Source organism: Grampus griseus, assembly GCF_964374135.1.
Source record: "Grampus griseus genome assembly, chromosome: 2".
NCBI lineage: Eukaryota > Metazoa > Chordata > Mammalia > Artiodactyla > Delphinidae > Grampus > Grampus griseus.
Genome location: NC_139018.1, coordinates 142,014,035 through 142,035,208, shown reverse-complemented (window position 1 = coordinate 142,035,208; position 21,174 = coordinate 142,014,035). Strand labels below are relative to the sequence as shown.

The 21,174-nt window shown below is 40.5% G+C and overlaps 1 protein-coding gene across 1 annotated transcript in view; it reads right to left on the bottom strand.

The window, feature by feature from the left end:
• ADAMTSL3 (ADAMTS like 3) overlaps positions 1–21,174 on the bottom strand; it is a gene marked incomplete at its 3' end in the record, with an annotated part of 370,362 nt that overhangs the window by 243,680 nt on the left and 105,508 nt on the right. Inside the window, exon 4 of the mRNA XM_082647461.1 lies at positions 6,612–6,739. Coding sequence (XP_082503587.1) covers positions 6,612–6,739 — 128 coding nt within the window. The remainder of the gene's footprint in view (positions 1–6,611; positions 6,740–21,174) is intronic.

Genomic DNA, 21,174 nt, shown 5'->3' with positions numbered 1-21,174 from the left:
AAAAAAATTAAGCCAGCTTGAGAGGTCTGTGAGCAACACTGTATATCAAACTTTATGGAAAAAGAACTTCTGAGTCCTGAGAGGGAAAATTTGTGTCTCGGGAATTTTATACCCAAATAAGCCATTCACTGTTTATGTGTAAAGTCAAGAGAAAGACATTTTCAGATATATTATATAAGGACTCATAAAATACAAGACCCACAACTTTTTCCTGAAATTAAGAAGGCTATAAAGTCTTGCTGCTTGAAGTGTGGTCCATGGACAAGCAGCACTGACATTACCTGGGGATTCGTCAGAAATGAAAGATCTTGGATCCCACTCCAGACCTACTGAATCAAAGTTTATATTTCAACAAGATCCCTAGGTGATTCATATGTGCATTAAAATTCCAGAAGCACAGCTCAAAACATATCCCTGCAAACAAAGTGATTCGGAATTAAGAACTGAAAATACTGACAATGAACACTGAAATAATGTATGCACACAAACACAAGTTTCAACGATAGTTTGAAATATGATTATGAAAGAAAAGATATAAAGGGAATCAATGGTGCCAAGAAACTGAGTATAAGATCCAAGATTATAATAACAAAGAGTAGGAATGAAGAAGAAAAGCATAAAATACGCATCAGCTTACAAATGGAAATCAAAAGAAACCAGCATTTTATTATTGGCATTGACAGTTATAAAGCAATTATTAAAGTATAGCTTTCAAACATCTTACATTTAATCATCAGTAATATAAAAACAGGAGATATATATATATATATATATATATATATATATATATATATATTTCCAAATTACCAGAGGTAGAATTCCAGCAAAAAAAAAAAAAAAAGCATAAAAGAAAAGAGAGAATGAAAGATTTTAAATAGTGATGGTAAGTCAAGCACATATATTGAGCTCTTTCCCCCTTATAAATGCCTAGTGAAATGACCAACAAAGTATATTAATAGGTCAACAACTCTCCGTCATAGCTGGAAATTCACACAGGCTATACACAAGCCAGAAACTTCAACATGCATGTGAACAAGACTAAATTAAAGGACGGTATACAAATATACTATTCACTATACACAAAAGAGAAGGTTGCCTTTGAAGTAAGTGGAACGGATCCACAGGAGAACCCACCAATACTCACTAAATCCAACTGACAGATGATGTAGCCAGAACTCCTGGCAATCAATGCCGTGGGAGTGGCTAGTATAAGACAAAAATGTAGACGCATATAAGATCCAACTGGATAGGGGGCCCTGTGAAACACTCAGTGCCTGTATGGGTTGGGGTACTCTGGAAGGGTTAAGGGAAATGTAGGTACTGCAGAGACTATCTCCAAATAAAGGAAAGCCACAAAAATTCATTAGCAGAAAGGCAATGTTCCTTCCCACAAATGCCTTCCACTGCAGCTTCTATTCATTCTCCATATTGATACAAAGCTGCAATAGATTTAAAGCAATGATTCTTACCCAAACAGAAGAAAGGCATTTTTCCCATGGAGAGTGAGAACTCAATTAACAAAGGACTTGATAAAACCCTAATTCTAATCTAGATCCCTGATATTTGGAGATAAACACACACACACACACACACACACACACACACACACACACACACACATACATACACATAATTATACATATAAACATATTAGATTTTTTAAAAATTGTTCTTATTTCTTTAATAATGATCCTAGGATCCTTTTCCTCCTACCTGGATAACTCCCTTTAGCAATTCTTTTAGCACAAGCCAGACAGTAAAGAATTATCTCAGTTTTTGTTTGTCTCAAAACATCTTTATTTCACCTTAACACTCGAAGGATATTTTTGCTAGATAGAGGATTCCATTGTAATAGTTATTTTCTTTCAAGATGTTAGGTAATTTCATTATCTTCTAATGTGAAGTTAGCAGTCAACATTATCTTTTCTCCTTTGATGGTAATGTGTCTTTTCTCTCTGGCTTCTTTTAAGATTTTACCATAATGTGTTTATGCATATTTATTCTCTTTAGGGTGTGCAGAGTTTCTTGAATTTGTGGCTTGATATCTTTACAGCAATAACTTTTGGAAATTTTGGGAAATTCTTGGTTACTATCACTTCAAATAGTACTTCTACTCTATTCTCTATCTCTCTTTTCCTTTTAGGACTCCAATTATACATGGTTTAGACCTTTTCATCTTGTTCCATATATCCCTTACTCTATGTTCTGTGTTTTCCCCCCACCCTATAATTTAGCCTGGATATTTCTACAAACCTATACTCTCTTCTACTGTTTCTAATCTGCTATTATGGCCATCTATTTAGTTCATAATTTTAGTTATCACTTGCTTCTATTCTCAAATTCCCATATGATTCAATTTTATGGATTCCAGTTCTCTGGTGAAATCGTGTAAGTATTTATTACAGGGTTTTTGTTTTGTTTTGTTTTGTTAACACACAGGTCCAATAACTCTAGTACCTGTTTCTATAATCTGTTTTTCCTCTTGCTCTTGTATCATGGTAAGATTGGCAATGTTTTATTGAATCACTGGCATGATCTATAAAAACTTGTATAATCTCTGGTTGGTGTCATCTTCCTCCAGGGTGTCTTTTTTAAAGCTTCTTGGAGAAGGATGGAATAACAACAAATTTTATTACTCAAATTAGGATTGAGCTAATTCAAGACTAGGTTTCAGTCTTTGTAATATCTAGTCTATTTAGGATTGGTTTTCCCTTTCTCCTAGGGTATAGTCCTTCATGGATACAAACTGATCACCTGAGATGTTTACCAGGGCTTTGAACTCAAATTTGAAACTGACTATGAAACTGCCAATAAATCTGCTTAATTTCTCAGCCTCTTAGCAGCTGCCTTCTGCTTGGCTTTTCTGCCTCTTACTGCTTAAAAACTGGTGGATACTAGGATGAAAAATGTGGCTCAGATAAAGTCATTTTTCTGCATATCGCTTACTTGCAGGGATCTTGCAGTCTCAAGTTCTAAGTCCATGATTATGTTTTACTCCTCAATTTCTGGTTCCCAATTACCCATCATTAGATTGTTAATATCTGTAATAGTTTTTATTACATCCAAAGTATGGTCCAAAGTGGAGTGAGACAAATAAGGGCAAAAAAGTAAATTTTTATAAAGCTACATGAATTCAATTTAAAGGCAGGTCTTTCAATCTAAGATTATGTCCTACCTTTTAATGTTAAAATGAAAAGATTCTGATTGTAATTCTTTCCTGAAAAGTCTGTGATGGTAGACCACAGGTGAGTTTTTGTTTGTTTTTATTTTTGTCTTTATTTGACCAAATAAAAAACTGACAACCTATATTAGTTCCAAATATGCGTTTTTTTGAACAATTTACTAGTATTTGAAATCCAAAAGTCTGAGAATCAGATTCTTTACCTTCTTCTTCAACATTGGCCCATTCTGCTTTCTCCCCTGTCTATTGTCTTTTAGGCATAAAAGCTGCTTTTCATTTCCTGCTCCAGCACCTTTACATATGCTGGCCTCACTATCTGGATTTTATGTCCCATAACCCTCCACCCTTCATATAATTGACTTCCTCTCAGCAGTTGGGTCTCAGCATAGACCCTCGGCACAAAGGACTTCCCTGGATAGGTATTATCTACCCCCTTGACACAAATTTTAATTACACATAATTTGATTACATACTTGTTTATTGTTTGTCCCCCTAGATTATAAGAACCATGAGGACAGGCTCTGTGTTATTTTAACTCACAGTTGTTAAACTCCTCCCACACCAAGGCATAAAAAGCATCCTGGAGCTGCAGACTTAGATAGTATAAGGATTTCTGAAGATTTCTTTGAGAAATCTATGCTATGATCCTACCCCCTCACCCTGCTCCAACAGAAAGAGAAGGGATGAGGGCTTCAATCTGCGAACCCCCAATTGAGAGGAAGAAATTTTAGGGGCACCAGCTGACACATGCCTCTTGCAGTTGGTTGGTGTCTAACTCACACCTGAGAAATTTAAGGGCTGAGAGCTCAGCTGCAGTGGCCTGTGTAAGCAGAGCAGGTGTTGCTGCATTGGCTCCTAGAACTGGAGAGTTTGTTTAGCAAAGTTCACAGGAGGGCTCCCAGTGAACCAGATGTGGGCCGCATGCAAGAGAGCCAGCATGGGGTTGTCTTAGGAACGAACATACCAAGACAGCCGCTGAGGGGGTGAGTAGACATAAACAGGAAGAAGCCGGGAGTATGCCTAGGTGTCCAAGATTAGGAAAGAGCAATGTTACCAAGTCAGAGGATTGTGAATACCACATCTCAAGCGAATTGCAGGCAAGGATCCCAAGGGACTGGGGGGGAAGGAGGAGACACTGTCTCAGAAAAATCCATCAAAGTGCTCACGATAGATGAAGCTGGCTTTAAACACCTACTAAACCAGAGAACGTCAATACCTGGTCACTAAAATCAAGGCAGAACTCCCCTCCTCCTTCTCCTCTCCTCTTGCCCAAATCTCCTTTTCTGAGTAAGTACAGAGAAGGCAGAAGGGGCTGAGCAGTAGCCCTTCCTACCCCAGAGGCTTTCCAGTAGCAGCCGACCCCGGTTAGGAAACAGAAGACACAAATGCACACACACACTGAGATAGATCACTTGGCAAAGTCATATTCTAGGCAAAATCAAAGTGATTTTTTAAATTAATAAAATAACAGACATGGAAGCATGACAAGATGAAAGTGGCCATTCATGGTCCTTAATATTGATATATTCCTCTAAATCTTTTTAACAGATACAAGTACATACCACCCTTTTTTTTTTTTTTTTTTGCGGTATGCGGGCCTCTCACTCCGGACGCGCAGGCTCAGCAGCCGTGGCTCACAGGCCCAGCCGCTCTGCGGCATGTGGGATCCTCCCGGACCGGGGCATGAACCCATGTCCCCTGCATCGGCAGGCGGACTCTCAACCACTGCGCCACCAGGGAAGCCCCCATACCACCTTTTTAAAAATTTTGCCTTTATCTCTTTTGCCAGTGGATAAGTAGAATTTATGGAATTTTTGTTGTTTAAGTGATGCTTGATGCTGAATAAGGACCATTGATACCGGTGATTCAAATAGAACCTTGACTGAGCTCAAAATTTTGAGCTTAAGTAGTCTCATCCCTTCTATTACTCCTGATAATTGCCTTGCCATTTATCACAGGATACGGATTTTTATATTTTGAGGGCAGGGCATGAGGGATGAATGTCAAGGAATCATAAAATGCTCTAATATGAGGGGTTTGGCTTTTATATTTAGTTGGTGACTGGGGAGGTATATACCATAAAGAAAAGACAAACACAAATAAACCCCACTCTTTTCCCACCTGAACCCTACCATTCTTTGCAAATTATTCAGATCCCTCAGATTTGGACTGGGATGCCAAAATCTCACCTTCCCATGCCAGTCTCCATGCTGGAAACCTCTCCCTCAAATGACTGACCAGCGGTGCGTAAGAACTTGCTCCCTACCTAAGAAGACCCTCCCTGACCCTTGCCCACAGGAACAAAGGCCCCCTATTACAAACCTCACCAGGATAAATACATCCCGGTACAATGCAACATCCATACGGTATGACACACTTAGAGGGCCTTTATTTCCTCACCAAGGTAACACAGAAGAAGCAGCTATACCACTTTGCCATTGCGAGACTAATCCCCGGACTCAGTTCTGCAACCATTTACTTAGGGTTCCAAGCTCTGAGTCAGAACTTGCCCTAAAATAATGACACCAACACTAACTCCAGAAGCCTTCCCATGCTTTCCTGGAGTGGACTCAGAGACCTCCTTCTCAAAGGCCATGTCTACAGTCTCACATCTGCCCTGCTCTGTGCTGTCTCAAGGAAAAAGGAGAATGTATGTGGTCACTCTTTAATATGCCATAACACAGCGACCTTGATGGAGTCCAGAGCATTTCTGCTCTATACCTTACACATTCAGGGAACGGCCATTCCCTCTTTCACTGGACAACATCCCCAAACTGAAGTTGGCTGCCATGATCTTGGAGTCTTCTTTTGTCCAGAACCAGCACATCCAGTTCCATCCACTTGGGGTTCTGTCTTACCTGAGAGCTCAGGTAAAAATCCTTGGCTGGGACTGACACTACCCCGTGAAGAATTACCTCAAATTGTCTCAAGAGCAATGATAACTGTGGGTTTCTTACAATGTACGTTTATTTTTTAAGAAGCTGATCTTACATTTTAACAAATGTTGCTTAACATAAACATTTCTAAGCTGGGAGCACAGACCTTGCATTACCTTCTTAATCAATGGGTTGCTCAGAGAAAGTGAACCGAAAGTGATTAAAATGGCAACAACTCAAGGGTGGAACACAGAAGACTTGACCTCTTACCCCAGGTCTCAACAACTTTGGGCCAGTGACTTATCAGGCTGGCCTCCCCTCCCTTAAAGCCCAAAGTGTGGAGTGCCCCAGCTGCTGCAAGCTGGGAGTCTCATGTGGAGGGGTATGGCCACACTCATGAAAATGTAGCGATTACTATTTAAATATGGTAACTTGGTAACTTACACCACCATCATGGTACCTTCCAAAGCCAAGAAGCCCAGTTGTCTTCCCAACCTCACCCATCCAAAGGTGCTGACACCCCACAGAGAAGAACAGGAAAAGCCACCACTTACCTGCCCGTCAAACATCTCCGCAGAGAATAGGACGCTCCTCCCCCACAAGTCCGGGAGCAGTCACTCCAGTCACCCCAAGCATCCCAGTTGCTATCTTTGTCTTCATCCGAACGAGTGTTTCTTGAAGTCTGTAGAGTGAAAAAATGCAACAAATTATAGACAAAATGCTAGAAATATCCCAAAAGCTTTCCCAGCTTTTCCAGAGTCTTACTCTAAGCTGTTCACAAAGACTAAAGTTGCCTAAAAATGAATTGTTTTGGAATGGCTACATTAAAACACACACACACACACACACACACATACACACACACACACACAAGATAGTTTTATATGGAAACTCGTGACACATGAGTACCTTTCCATCTTATGAAGGTTTTATCCAGATGGCTTCCAAGCTCAGTTTTAAATTTGAAATTTTATCATTCCAAAATTTAAATAATAAATAATATTTATTACTATTATTTTGTTTTTATAACTTACATAGCAGGGTCCCAGCTTGTACCTAAGAAATTCTCTCCATTGTCTGTCATATAGACTGTCATATAGACTGGTGCTTACTCTAAAGAAACCATTTTGCAGGAGGATTTGTGGAACCTCCTGAGAGAGGTTTCACCCCAAGAAAACAAAGTAGATAAAGCTTCAGGGTCCAAGAAAATAGAGAAAGTTCAGTTATGAATGCTGTTTGTATTAATTTGTCTTCTGAACTTGCCACCATTGACTTATATCAAGATACTCTCAAGAAAAGAGAACAGGGGTAGTTAAAAAATTTTAAATATATAGATAGATTTAGATATGAAAAGAAATGATGTACAAAACATTACAAAGAGGCCTAAAGGAGACTAGAATAAATGGAGAAACACGTAGTCCTAAACAGCTGGACTCAATACTGTAAAATGTTAATTCTCTCCAAATTAATCTATAAATTTATGATAACTCCAATCAAAATCCCAAAGGGGATTTTTTTAGACCCTAACAAAATGATTCTTTAGAACTTTAGTTCATCTGGTGGAGTAAATGTCTACAAGAGCCAAGAAAAAACTGTACAAGAAGGAAAATTAGAGGGAAATTGCCTCAATTCAAACAGTATAGAATTGGCATAGCAATAAGCATTCAGATCTATTAAGGTAAGAAAGAGAAGAGTCCAGAAACAGACCCAAGTATAAGGACATCACACAGAACCACAGGTCGGTGTGATGAATGGTTTAAAAGAAAATAATAGATAACTTCTTCACAAAAGACACCAAAATGAATTCAGATATATTCCAGAAATTAATATTTTGAATGCTGAACCCATGAAATACTAAAAAAAGCTATAGATTAAAAGTCATACAGGCTTGATGTAGCAAAGAGTGTCCTAGATGTGTCAACAAAGGTAGAAAACCCCAAAGCAAAAGACTGATAGATTGAATTACATTAAAATAAAAACACACATAGCATTTTCTCCCTCTTCACCTATAGATAAAGGAGTAAGTATATGAACATCCACACAAATGCTGTAGTAAAAGTACAAGTATGTGGGCTGGAAGAAAACCCACCAAATTGCCTCTAAGGATGGAGGGAGCACGACTCGGCGTGCACCCTGTTGGGGAAGGACACAAGAGGAACGCCAACAGAACGTTTTATTCCCCTCCCAGCCCTCCCCCAAAAGATCTGAAGCAACTATGACAAAAAGTTCACCTCGATGAAGCCAGGTGGTGCTATAATAGATGTTAGTTTTATCTGAACTTTTATGGATTTTGAAATTTCTTTTAAAACATACTTTGAGGGGGCTTCCCTGGTGGCGCAGTGGTTAAGAATCCGCCTGCCAGTGCAGGGGACACGGGTTCAAGCCCTGGTCCGGGAAGATCCCACATGCCGCGGAGCAACTAAGCCCGTGCGCCACACCTACTGAGGCTGCGCTCTAGAGCCTGAGAGCCACAACTACTGAACCCGCGTGCCACAATTACTGAAGCCCAGGTGCCTAGAGCCCGCGCTCCATAACAAATAGAAGTTACCGCAATGAGAAGCCTGTGCACCGCAACAAAGAGTAGCCCGCTCACCGCAACTAGAGAAAGCCCGCGCACAGCAACGAAGACCCAACGCAGCCAAAAAAAACCTTTGAGGGTAAAAGGCAATCTTTAGAGAAGAATGTAAGCCTATATCATATTTAATACAGGTAAATGTGTACATGCCTAGGGAAATGAGTAAGAGGTTAATTAAAATGTTAGCAGTGGCTACTTCCAGGTGCCAGGAAATTTAAAATTCTTTTGTTCTTTTGTCTCTGAATTTTCAGTTCTTTTTTTTTAAGCCAACACTTTAATATTTTAATTGAAAACAAGCAAGGAAACAAACAAAACCACATCCTGTTGACATACAGAAAAGCTCAAGTCAGACAGGACTTAATAGGTGAGTTCTAAGTTGGAAACCAGGAGAGTTTATGAAGGAAACCCTGACATACTAATAAACTGAAGCATGGGACTCAACTAGATATTGCACAGATTTCCTTAAGCCCTTAGGCCAAGTTACCTCATCCAACCAAAAAAAAAAAAAAAAAAAAAATTAAATTAAGAGAGGGATCGTAGAAAGGACCTTCAAATGTGAAATGAATAAATAATGACTGGAAGCAAGGAGGAGATTTTCCAATAATTTTCATCCATATCTCACCGGTCAGTGGGTTTCCTGGCTTCTTACCAAGCTACCTATTTATAGCACAGTAAGCAGCCCTACTAGAGGCAATATTTCAGCAACAGTCAAGTGAAAGGAAAGAATACCTGGCAACTGATCAAGTCTGTCATCGGGAATAAGGGCCAATTAAACCCATACTATTTACTGTTCTAATTAGACCACTGTTCAGTTCGATTTTCTACACTAAACGTCACCAAACAGAACTGTGTCCTGTCTATAATGTAATATAAAATAAAGTTTGAATTCATAAAAAATACAATAAGCAGTTTAATACACTCATCTGGGCTTTTAGGTTGGTGAGTCCAAATCATTTCGGTGAATGTTTAAAATACACACAGCTGAAATTGATTTTTCATTTTGTCACTCGATATACTGATAGGTTGAATGTGAAAAGTTGAAAAACATCATCATATATAGTTTAAAATGAAAGTTGAGAGTTCTTTGCAATATTGTTTTAATTTGTTTTTGTTCCCACTATCCCATCTGTTCAGTTTATAGTTAGAGTCAGGTTTCTTTCCATAACTTCTCCACCTTTACTTACAAGAAAAAAAAAAAGAATCTTTATTCTAAAATAACTAAAATAGGCAAGTTATAAATGCAGACATTTGGTTTCTTTGGTTAAATCAGTAAGATATTTTTCCCCTAAGAAAACAGAGAGAAACTGACATCTCAAGAGGGTTCCTTGAGTTTTTCTCCTCTCCTTGGCCATGAAGGTGGTCAGATTTTGCTTTGAAACCCCACTGCTATTTCCTACCAGCCAGTCCTCCTGCCCTTCTCATCATTCTTCGTTTTCCAAAGAGTAGCAATAATATCCCCGATTTCAACCCAGTTCTCATCTCTCCCCTTTGATGCCAGCAGCATGATGATAACACAAACGTTCAGAAAAAAAAAAAAAATCTCATTGGAGCTGAGCAAAGAGTCCCCAGGGTCATTTCTGAACATTTATATTTGTGTATTCTTCTTTATAGCCACACAGAACCTGCTTCCCTGGAACTTACATCCTCTAGAGCAGTGGACAGTTAATCTCCATCCTCTTCTACAGAAGAAACCTTTTCAAGCTTTCTCAAACAATCTGGTACCTTCAATTGTCCCAGCTCTCTCACGAATATCTCCTCTCTCTGCACACTCTGCAGTCTGCACTTTTTTTATTTTCAACTGTAGCATCCAGGACATAACAGTGTATCTGAGAATAATACAGACTACATAGTGTCCCTATTACCCAGGTTTCTTTTGATGAAATCTAAGTGTCCATCTCTCCTTCTTCCCTCCTCTTCTCTTCCTCCCTTCTTCCTTCCTTCCTCCCTTCCTTCCTTCCTTCCTCCCTTCCTTCCTTCCTTCCTCCCTTCCTTCCTTCCTTCCTTCCTTCCTCCCTTCCTACCTTTCTAGTCACACCATTTATTGGATTTCATGATGGAGGCAGTATCACATAATGGTTAAAAGTTGTGTGACTCTGGATAAGTTTCTTAACCTTTCTAAAACTCATCTATAAAATGGAGATGACATTTTTACTCCAACAGGATTTAAATAAAATGCCATGTATAGAATGAATCACACAGCATCTCAGTAAATGTAATAAGTAAATGTCTCAATAAGCATAAGGTATCCTTCTTCAAAATAATGTCTTTTTCCAAACAATGACAGGAGAGCCAGCTCTCTTGCATTTTTACTTAGGCAAGGCTTAACAGTATTCACTACTGAATTTCCTCTTGTTGGTTTTGGCCCAGAATACCAGCCTGCTGAGATCTGTTTGCACCCTGATCCTGTCACCCCATCTACAAGCCACTTTGCTCAGCTCTGCAGCTCCCATGCTCCACCCAAGTCCCTGATAAACATGCTGGACACAGCTCCCTAATCTTACAGAATTCCATGTGCACATTTCTGCTTTTTGAAAATAGTAAGTGGACCCTCATGCCAAGTAAGCAGCCAACTAATCAGACTTGGAATCGGTGAACACAGTTTAATGTTACAATAAAAATATGAAATAAAATCCAATCACCATCACCAAGTGTTAGGAGGCAGAAAGAGTGGTGGGGTGGGAAGAAACCAGCCGTTAGGAGGAACTGGATCAGGGACCATAGGGTGGGGTCTATATTCTTGGGCTGGTGGTGAGTCTCCTGAGAGAAGAGGTACTGTATTTAGCAGCCCCACTTTGGCCAGCCCCAGCTGTGAAATCTAGTGACAATAAAATATGGTTGACTGATATCAGCCCCATGTTTGACCGGATGGTCACCCTGCAGAGGCAACTTCTATGTGTGTAAGTTGGGTACCACTCATTCCCAATTCCTTCTGTTCAGACATCCTCATGATCTGTCGTAAGTAATTATTTAAACTCCAAGTTATTAATATTTTATAAGGTAAGTTGTTAACTGAACCCTATCTATAGACTTCTTCCCCCAAGTCTGAGCCAACCAACATCATATCACTCAGTGACCCTGTTCTGGGCCAGACTCTGAAGCGGGCATGGAGAAAGAACGGAAGAATCTGGCCCTGCACAAAGCGGCGACCATGTATGTACAGAGTGAGCAGCCCTTGCCAACATTTTTCCTACATTCTTTCTAACCTTCTCAACAAACCCTTGAGGTGGATATTACCAATGCCCATTTTATAGCTGAACAACTGTAGCTTCCAGAACGACGTGTCCGAGGTGTGGGGGAGCCCGGGCAGAACCCCTTCCTGTCTGACCCAGACAAGGCCTGCCTTTTGCTCGTGGATGCTCCTCCCCTGCCCTTGTGGACCAGAAATCCAGTCAAGGGCAGCAGCCAACCTATCATCACTCGTAGCTAGCATTTCACATCTTGGATCGAACACAGCTGCTGCTGTGATTCACTTGACCACAACATTCTTTTGATATCTCAATGAAGTCGTTTTACTTTTTTTCCCCTCTCTATATTGCAAGCAGAGCTACACTTTTGTTTTTCAAAAAATATTTGATTTTATCTAAGTTATTCCACGAGGAATACGCGTTCTTGACCGACGTTCACAGACTGGGACGCGTTTGTTAATTTTCTCACACAAACGTATACCAAGGGCTTGCAAAGTTCAAGGCTCAGGGAAGATGAGCATGGATCAGGCCCTCAAGACAGTGAGTAGCACGTGAGAGAGGCTGAAGGGTTGGGCAGAATGAGCCCTCAGTCACTGAGAGCAACAGACACAAGGACCCAGAGCAAGGAGATGACAGAAGTAATTTCTACCTCGGTTAGGAATGCCGGGGCACATACTTTCCAGGGAACACACTAATTCTGCTGGAAGCACCTGGCAGAGCCTCACAGGTCCCCATCAGCTTCTCTCATGTACTGGGATTGCAAGTGCATTCTTAGTTTTGATTCTTCTTTATTTTCTAATTATAATGGAATTACAACACTTTCCTATTTTCTTCCTTTTGCTTATCTATATTTCCCAGTTTTATATGATGAACATGTATACTTTATGCAATAAAACACCCAATAAAAGTTCTTTTTATAAGGGGTGGGAGGAACACTAAAGAGGAACCTTATGAAAACATATCCAAAGAGGCAAAATGCACTTTGTGCTGTTTGGTTAAAACTATCAGGCTTAAAGATCTCTTAGAAAGTCATATTTTCCTAAGTAAAGTTCTAGCTAGGGAGTATATTTTGGATGAAAAATTCAGAAAAGATATTGTTTACTCATTATATAATAGGACTGGTAGAAGCCAAAAATATTGTAGGAATAAGTGTGCTCACATTCTCATAAAGACTCGAGGACTTCTTGCCTTCTTGGATCCCCATGCATAAATCAAATCATAAAATATTTCCCTGACAGGTCTTAAATCTGTGACTTATAATGAACAGCACAGCTCTACCAGTCTTGCAAAAACGTTAGCAATTAAACACAGATTTCACGTATAAGGTCACTTATCGGAAATGCTATATTAACAGGTCCATATTAAAAACAACTCAAAATAAAATAGGTTCCACTGGGATGTCACTTCCCAGACATCAAATAAAGGTTTATTCCGGCATTACCACAAAGGTTATTTAAGGAAATGACAAACGACCCAGATTTTAACAGTAAATACATTCTTTCAGGTCAATACTACCTTAAGATCTTTAACAACAAATTTTTAAAAATATGAATTAGGTAAATGACATAAAATGTCACTGAAGCTGTCACAGAGACTCAACAACTCAGTTCAACCAGAATACCTAAAACACTAACATAGCTAAAGCTACATGCTAGGCATACACCTCTGTCTTCTTGGTCCATTCTATCCTCTAATGGAAGGTACATATATCCACACATCATTACCCTGATGGTCAATGACCACTTGCTAGCATCTGGTCTACCCTTTCCTAGCCAATGTGTTACCTATTATTTTACCACCTTCTTAAAGCCCTTCACTGATTCCTCAGGACACATGTTCTGTACGTCCAGGCTCTCCATGACCTGCTCTGTCTCATCCTCCTGCAGCTCAGGCTCACACTGCATCCCATATTCCAAGCACACAATATTTCTCATTATTCCCCAAACACAAACACGTTTGCTAAGTCCTGCTTCCTTTGGCAAACCCCAAAACAACACCAAGACCCTCCTCTTAGAGCAGCTCTATTTGCAGGTGACCAGTGAGTGAAGATACAGAACTAACTAACAAGCCCTGCTTCCCTGAGGCTGAGGTCAGTATGGTCCAGGATTGCTTCTGAGAAAGCATCCTGCTCCCTGGATTTTTCCTGCCAGCCCCACTATATAGGAGGCTGGCCCCAGTTCTGGGATTCCTCACCTCCTTGAGTCTCCTCCCCTAGTTAGCCAGGCATAGACTGACCTGGTTTTATGTACTCCTGGTTAAGTACTCCAGTCACCCTGGCTCTCAGATTGCTGGATTAGAGATTGATTCCACCTATTGTTCTAGTAAAAGAAAAAAATACCTCCCACAAATGTTATGAAGAGGTTCCAAATCATGGCAACCAAGGCTTCTCCACATCAAGATGAAGGAACACCAACTAAACACTCTAGACTTCTGAGAGTGAGACAGGCCTTCTGTATACAGCAATCCAGTCCGTTATATTAGGTCAGAGAACTAGGTCCCAGGGGGAAAGAGGGCAGATTCAGATGGGGATAATTTGAGAAGCATTTTAAAAACACACTTTGCTGTACAGCAGAAATACAACATTGTAAATCAACTGTACCTCAATTTTTAAAAAACCCACACACACTCTTTACTAAGATGAGAACACTGTACAGGGAAACCACAGGGCTGGTGCAACACACCGGGTCTGGTGCCAGGCAGGCCCTGTGAATCAGTCAATTCACATTATCTGCCTGGGCCTTGTCTGCAAGATGCGGTGAGGGCAGGCAGAGGCTGTGGGTAAAGGGCTGGCTGACAGAAGCTAAGGCCTTTGGTCAAGAATTACAGCCCACAGCAGCCTCACCAAGTGGGAGCTGGGGAAACAATTACACTTCTCTCCTCCCTCTCTCCAATCCCCTGCAGTGCTCACCATTGGCCAAACCCGACCAGGAGCCCGAGGGCAAGGGAGACCACTGATGCAGTCCGTCCAGGTCAGCCCCCCCGGGTGAGGCCAGCACAGGGTGGGGAGCAGTGGAGAGCGGATCTGGAGAACAAAGGGAAGTTTTCCAACGCAGCAATTTATTGACTTCCTGGAATATTTTTGAGCAGAGGAGTGACTTCGGCAAACTGTATTTTGGAAAAATTACCCTGGCAGGAGTGTGGGGAAAGATTGAGGGAGGAGAGTGCACAGCTGGAAGGCCACTGTATAGGACAGACAAGAAACAAGAGCCCAGGCTAGACACTGCCAGTGTCTGGAAGAGGAGGACATAGACTTGAGGGGTTTTGTTGTTGTTTATTTGTTCAATTTTTTTATTGAGACATAATTGACACGTTAACATTACATTAGTTTCAGGTGTACAACGTAATGATTAGTTATTTGCACACGTTGAGAAATGATCACCGTAAGTCTAGTTAACATCCATCACCATACATAGTTACAATTTTTTTTTTCTTGTGAGGAAAACTTTTAGACCTACTCTTTCAGACATGAAGTCTTAAGGAGCTAGAACCAACAGGACCTGGGTGCTGACCAGATGCAGGGAGAAAGGAGGCACTAGGATGACTCTTGGGCTTCCCGATTAAGTGATTTGTGGGAGATGTTCATCTCAGCCTCACAACCATCCTCAGCGCTACCCTTGAGGTGAGATGCTCAGTGCCCTTGGGTACAGAATGCGAGCAGTGCCTAGATTACAGCTAAGATAAAGGAAGCATACTGGTGGTCCCAGGAGGAATCTGGCCTGTGGGTCCGATCCATCTAACTATAATTGTATGGTTTACCAAAGAAAGGGAATTATTTGTTAATGTTTAAAGATATGGAGATTGCACATAAAAATCTCGATTTCTGACTTCTCAGGAAAAGGAAAGAGGAAATCAATATAGGCGCCACATCCCAACATGGTAATAACTCAGACGAAGGGTGGCCACACAGTTTTGAAGGGGCACATGCCCTCCAATTTGTACAGTCTCCATCCAGCCACTATGAGGATTCACAGTACCTGCCTGACCCCTGGGGGTCCAACTGGGAGCTTGCTGGTGATGAATGACTGTTGGTTTGAAGGTAAGCAAGAGACATGTGTATTTGTACTGATGTCAGATTCTTCAGTCTCGCTACAGAACATCATGTTCTAGAGAGTAAGAAACATACACACAAATAACAAAAATAAAGCAAAACAGGATGCTTTGTTGTCTTCACCGGACACTGAGTTCAGCCATGTGCACAGAGAAGCAGCGTTTAAGAAGTTATTCTATGGTGCTCAGTGTCTAAACGCTACTCCCTTTGCACCCCGGGGCTTTGTCTCTGGGGTATTTTAGATATAAAATATTAGTGTATTTAAGAAGCTCAAATAAAAATGCCCGAAGCATAGACAAATCATATTCTAGAACACGCCTGTGCTATCACTAACACACAGATCATCGCTGTCCGCAGGGAGCCCATCCCAGGAACTACACAGACCACCTCTGTACAGCACCCTCCCACAATCCTATATTAAGGATGAGAACATCTAGGTTACTTTATTTCCATTAGTGCAATGTTCCTGGCTACTAGACAAGTTAGAAAACAAACATAGCCTCCGATTGTAGCGAGAGGCATAAATAAAAGTGACCTAATACAATTGGGTTTAGTTTAGTTTTGTTTTGACTGTATTTTTTTTGTTAAAAAGAAATTCCTAAATACAAAGCTACTTTACATGAAGACATACTTAATAGGATATTATCGATGATACTTTGGTAAGTCATCATGAAGCATGTACGGCACAACATCAGGTAAGACTGAATAGAAAGGAGAAACAGATGTAGCCAAATATAAAAGTCTGATGGAGAGTAATGGTAGGCTGGGTAATATGGACCAACCATCCCACTAAGAACAACTAGAAAAGCAAAAATATCCTCCATAAATGAAATAAAGACATTTTCAGACAAACAAAAATAGAGAGAATTCACCATAGGTAGACCAGTCCTAAAGGAAATACTAAAAGGTGTTTTTAGGGTTAAAGGAAGCTTAGAGATACGGAAAGAAATTAAGAGCAAAAAATGAAATGGTAAAGAAGAATGTGGGTAATTCTAAATAAAGAGCAACTATATAAAACAGCATTTATCGTGGCTTGTGGAGTTTAAAATATTTATATGGCATTAATATATGACAACAATGGCATATGAATCAGAAGAGTGATAAATGACATTAAAGTACCCTAAGATCCTGTATCACCTAAAAAGAGACTGAAAGGACCAATTAATACTTGACTTTGATAAGTCAAGAATACATGTTTTGCTAAAAATAGAATTATCATATGATCCAGCAATCCCACTCCTGAGCATATATCCAGACAAAATTACAATTCAAAAAGATACACGCACCCCTATGTTCATAGCAGCACTCTTCACAATAGCCAAAACATGGAAACAATCTAAATGTCCATCGACAGATGAATGGATAAAGAAGATGTGGTACTCACGGCTAGCAGGGAGGGAGTCCGGGGAAAAGTCTGGACCTGCCGAAGAGGCAAGAGACATTTTCTTCCCTCTTTGTTTCCTGGTGCGTGAGGAGAGGGGATTAAGAGCGCTGCTTAAAGGAGCTCCAGAGACACGCGTGAGCCGCGGCTAAAAGCGCGGACCCCAGAGACGTGCAGGAGACGCTAAGGCTGCTGCTGCCGCCACCAAGAAGCCTGTGTGCGAGCACAGGTCACTATCCACAACCCCCTTCCGGGGAGCCTGTGCTGCCCGCCACTGCCAGGGTCCCGGAATCCAGAAACAACTTCCCCGGGAGAACGCACAGCGCGCCTCAGGCCGGTGCAACGTCACGCCGGCCTCTGCCGCCGCAGGCCCGCCCCTCACGCACTCCGTGCCCCTCCCTCCCCCTGGCCTGAGTGAGCCAGAGGCCCTGAATCAGCGGCTCCTTTAACCCCCTCCTGTCTGAGCGAAGAACAGGCGCACTCCTGCGACATACACGCAGAGGCAGGGCCAAATCCAAAACTGAGCCCCTGGGAGCTGTGAGAACAAAGAAGAGAAAGGGAAATCTCTCCCAGCAGCCTCAGGAGCAGCGGATTAAAGCTCCACAATCAACTTAATGAACACTGCATCTGTGGAATACATGAATAGAGAGCAGATCATCCCAAATTGAGGAGGTGGACTTTGAGAGCAAGATTTATGATTTTTTCCCCTTTTCCTCTTTTTCTTAGTGTGTATGTGTATGCGTCTGTGTGAGATTTTGTCTGTATAGCTTTGCTCCACCATTTGTCCTAGGGTTCTATCCATCCGTTTTTTGTTTTTGTTTTCCTTATTTTAATAACTTTATATTTTATCTTTATGTTACTTTATCTTCTTTCTTTCTTTTTTCCTTCCTTCCCTCCTTCCTTCCTTCCTCCCTCCCTTCTTTCTTTCTTTCTTTCTTTCTACTTCTACTAATTCTTTCTTTCTACTTTTTCTCCCTTTTATTCTGAGCCGTGTGGATGAAAGGCTCTTGGTGCTGCAGCCAGGAGTCAGTGCTGTGCCTCTGAGGTGGGAGAGCCAACTTCAGGACACTGGTCCACAAGAGACCTCCCAGCTCCACATAATATCAAATGGCGAAAATCTCCCAGAGAACTCCATCTTAACACCAGCACACAGCTTCACTCAACGACCAGCAAGCTACAGTGCTGGACATTCTATGCCAAACAACTAGCAAGACAGGAACACAACCCCACCCATTAGCACAGAGGCTGCCTAAAATCATAATAAGTCCACAGACACCCCAAAACACACCACCAGACGTGGACCTGCCCACCAGAAAAGACAAGATCCAGCCTCATCCACCAGAACACAGGCACTAGTACCCTCCACCAGGAAGCCTACACAACCCACTGAACCAACCTTAGCCACTGGGGACAGACACCAAAAACAACGGGAACTACGAACCAGCAGCCTGCAAAAAGGAGACCCCAAACACAGTAAGATAAGCAAAATGAGAAGACAGAAAAACACACAGCAGATGAAGGAGCAAGATAAAAACCCACCAGACCTGCCAAATGAAGAGGAAATAGGCAGTCTACCTGAAAAAGAATTCAGAATAATGATAGTAAAGATGATCCAAAATCTTGGAAACAGAATAGACAAAATGCAAGAAACATTTAACAAGGACCTAGAAGAACTAAAGATGAAAAGATGAAGCAAACAACGATGAACAACACAATAAATGAAATTTAAAAAACTCTAGATGGGATCGATAGCAGAATAACTGAGGCAGAAGAACGGATAAGTGACCTGGAAGATAAAATAGTGGAAATAACTACTGCAGAGCAGAATAAAGAAAAAAGAATGAAAAGAACTGAGGACAGTCTCAGAGAACTCTGGGACAACATTAAACACACCAACATCCGAATTATAGGGGTTGCAGAAGAAGAAGAGAAAAAGAAAGGGACTGAGAAAATATTTGAAGAGATTATAGTTGAAAAGTTCCCTAATATGGGAAAGGAAATAGTTAATCAAGTCCAGGAAGCAGAGAGAGTCCCATACAGGATAAATCCAAGGAGAAATACGCCAAGACACATATTAATCAAACTGTCAAAAATTAAATACAAAGAAAACATATTAAAAGCAGCAAGGGAAAAACAACAAATAACACACAAGGGAATCCCCATAAGGTTAACAGATGATCTTTCAGCAGAAACTCTGCAAGCCAGAAGGGACTGGCAGGACATATGTAAAGTGATGAAGGAGAAAAACCTGCAACCAAGATTACTCTACCTGGGAAGGATCTCATTCAGATTTGATGGAGAAATTAAAACCTTTACAAAGAAGCAAAAGCTGAGAGAGTTCAGCACCACTAAACCAGCTTTACAACAAATGCTAAAGGAACTTCTCTAGACAAGAAACATAAGACAAGGGAAAGAGCTACAATAACAAACCCAAAACAATTAAGAAAATGGGAATAGGAACATACATATCGATAATTACCTTAAATGTAAATGGACTAAATGCTCCCACCAAAAGACACAGATTGGCTGAATGGATACAAAAACAAGACCCATATATATGCTGTCTACAAGAGACCCACATCAGACCTAGAGACACATACAGACTGAAAGTAAGGGGATGAAGAAAGATATTCCATGCAAAAGGAAACCAAAAGAAAGCTGGAGTCGCAATTCTCATATCAAACAAAATAGATTTTAAAATAAAGACTATTAGAAGAGACAAAGAAGGACACTACATAATGATCAAGGGATCGATCCAAGAAGAAGATAAAACAATTGTAAATATTTATGCACCCAACATAGGAGCACCTCAATACATAAGGCAAATGCTAACAGCCATAAAAGTGGAAATCGACAGTAACACAGTCATAGTAGGGGACTTTAACACCCCACTTTCACCAATGGACAGATCATCCAAAATGAAAATAAATAAGGAAACAAAAGCTTTAAATGATACATTAAACAAGATGGACTTAATTGATATTTATAGGACATTCCATCCAAAAACAACAGAATACACATTTTTCTCAAGTGCTCATGGAACATTCTCCAGAATAGATCATATCTTGGGTCACAAATCAAGCCTTGGTAAATTTAAGAAAATTGAAATTGTATCAAGTATCTTTTCTGACCACAACACTATGAGACTAGATATCAGTTACAGGAAAAGATCTGTAAAAAATACAAACTCGTGGAGGCTAAACAACACACTACTTCATAATCAAGAGATCACTGAAGAAATCAAAGAGGAAATAAAAAAATACCTAGAAACAAATGACAATGGAGACACGACGACCCAAAACCTATGGGATGCAGCAAAACAGTTCTAGGAGGGAAGTTTATAGCAATACAATCCTACCTTAAGAAAGAGGAAATATCTCGAATAAACAACCTAACCTCACACCTAAAGCAATTAGAGAAAGAAGAACAAAAAAATCCCAAAGTTAGCAGAAGGAAAGAAATCATAAAAATCAGATCAGAAATAAATGAAAAAGAAATGAAGGAAACGATAGCCAAGATCAATAAAACTAAAAGCTGGTTCTTTGAGAAGATGAACAAAATTGATAAACCATTAGCCAGACTCATCAAGAAAAAAAGGGAGAATATTCAAATCAATAGAATTAGAAATGAAAAAGGAGAAGTAACAACTAACACTGCAGAAATACAGAAGATAATGAGAGATTACTACAAGCAACTCTATGCCATTAAAATGGACAATCTGGAAGAAATGGACAAATTCTTAGAAATGCACAACCTGCCAAGACTGAATCAGGAAGAAATAGAAAATATGAACAGACCAATCACAAGCACTGAAATTGAGACTGTGATTAAAAATCTTCCAACAAACAAAAGCCCAGGACCAGATGGCTTCACAGGCAAATTCTATCAAACATTTAGAGAAGAGCTAACACCTACCAATCTCAAACTC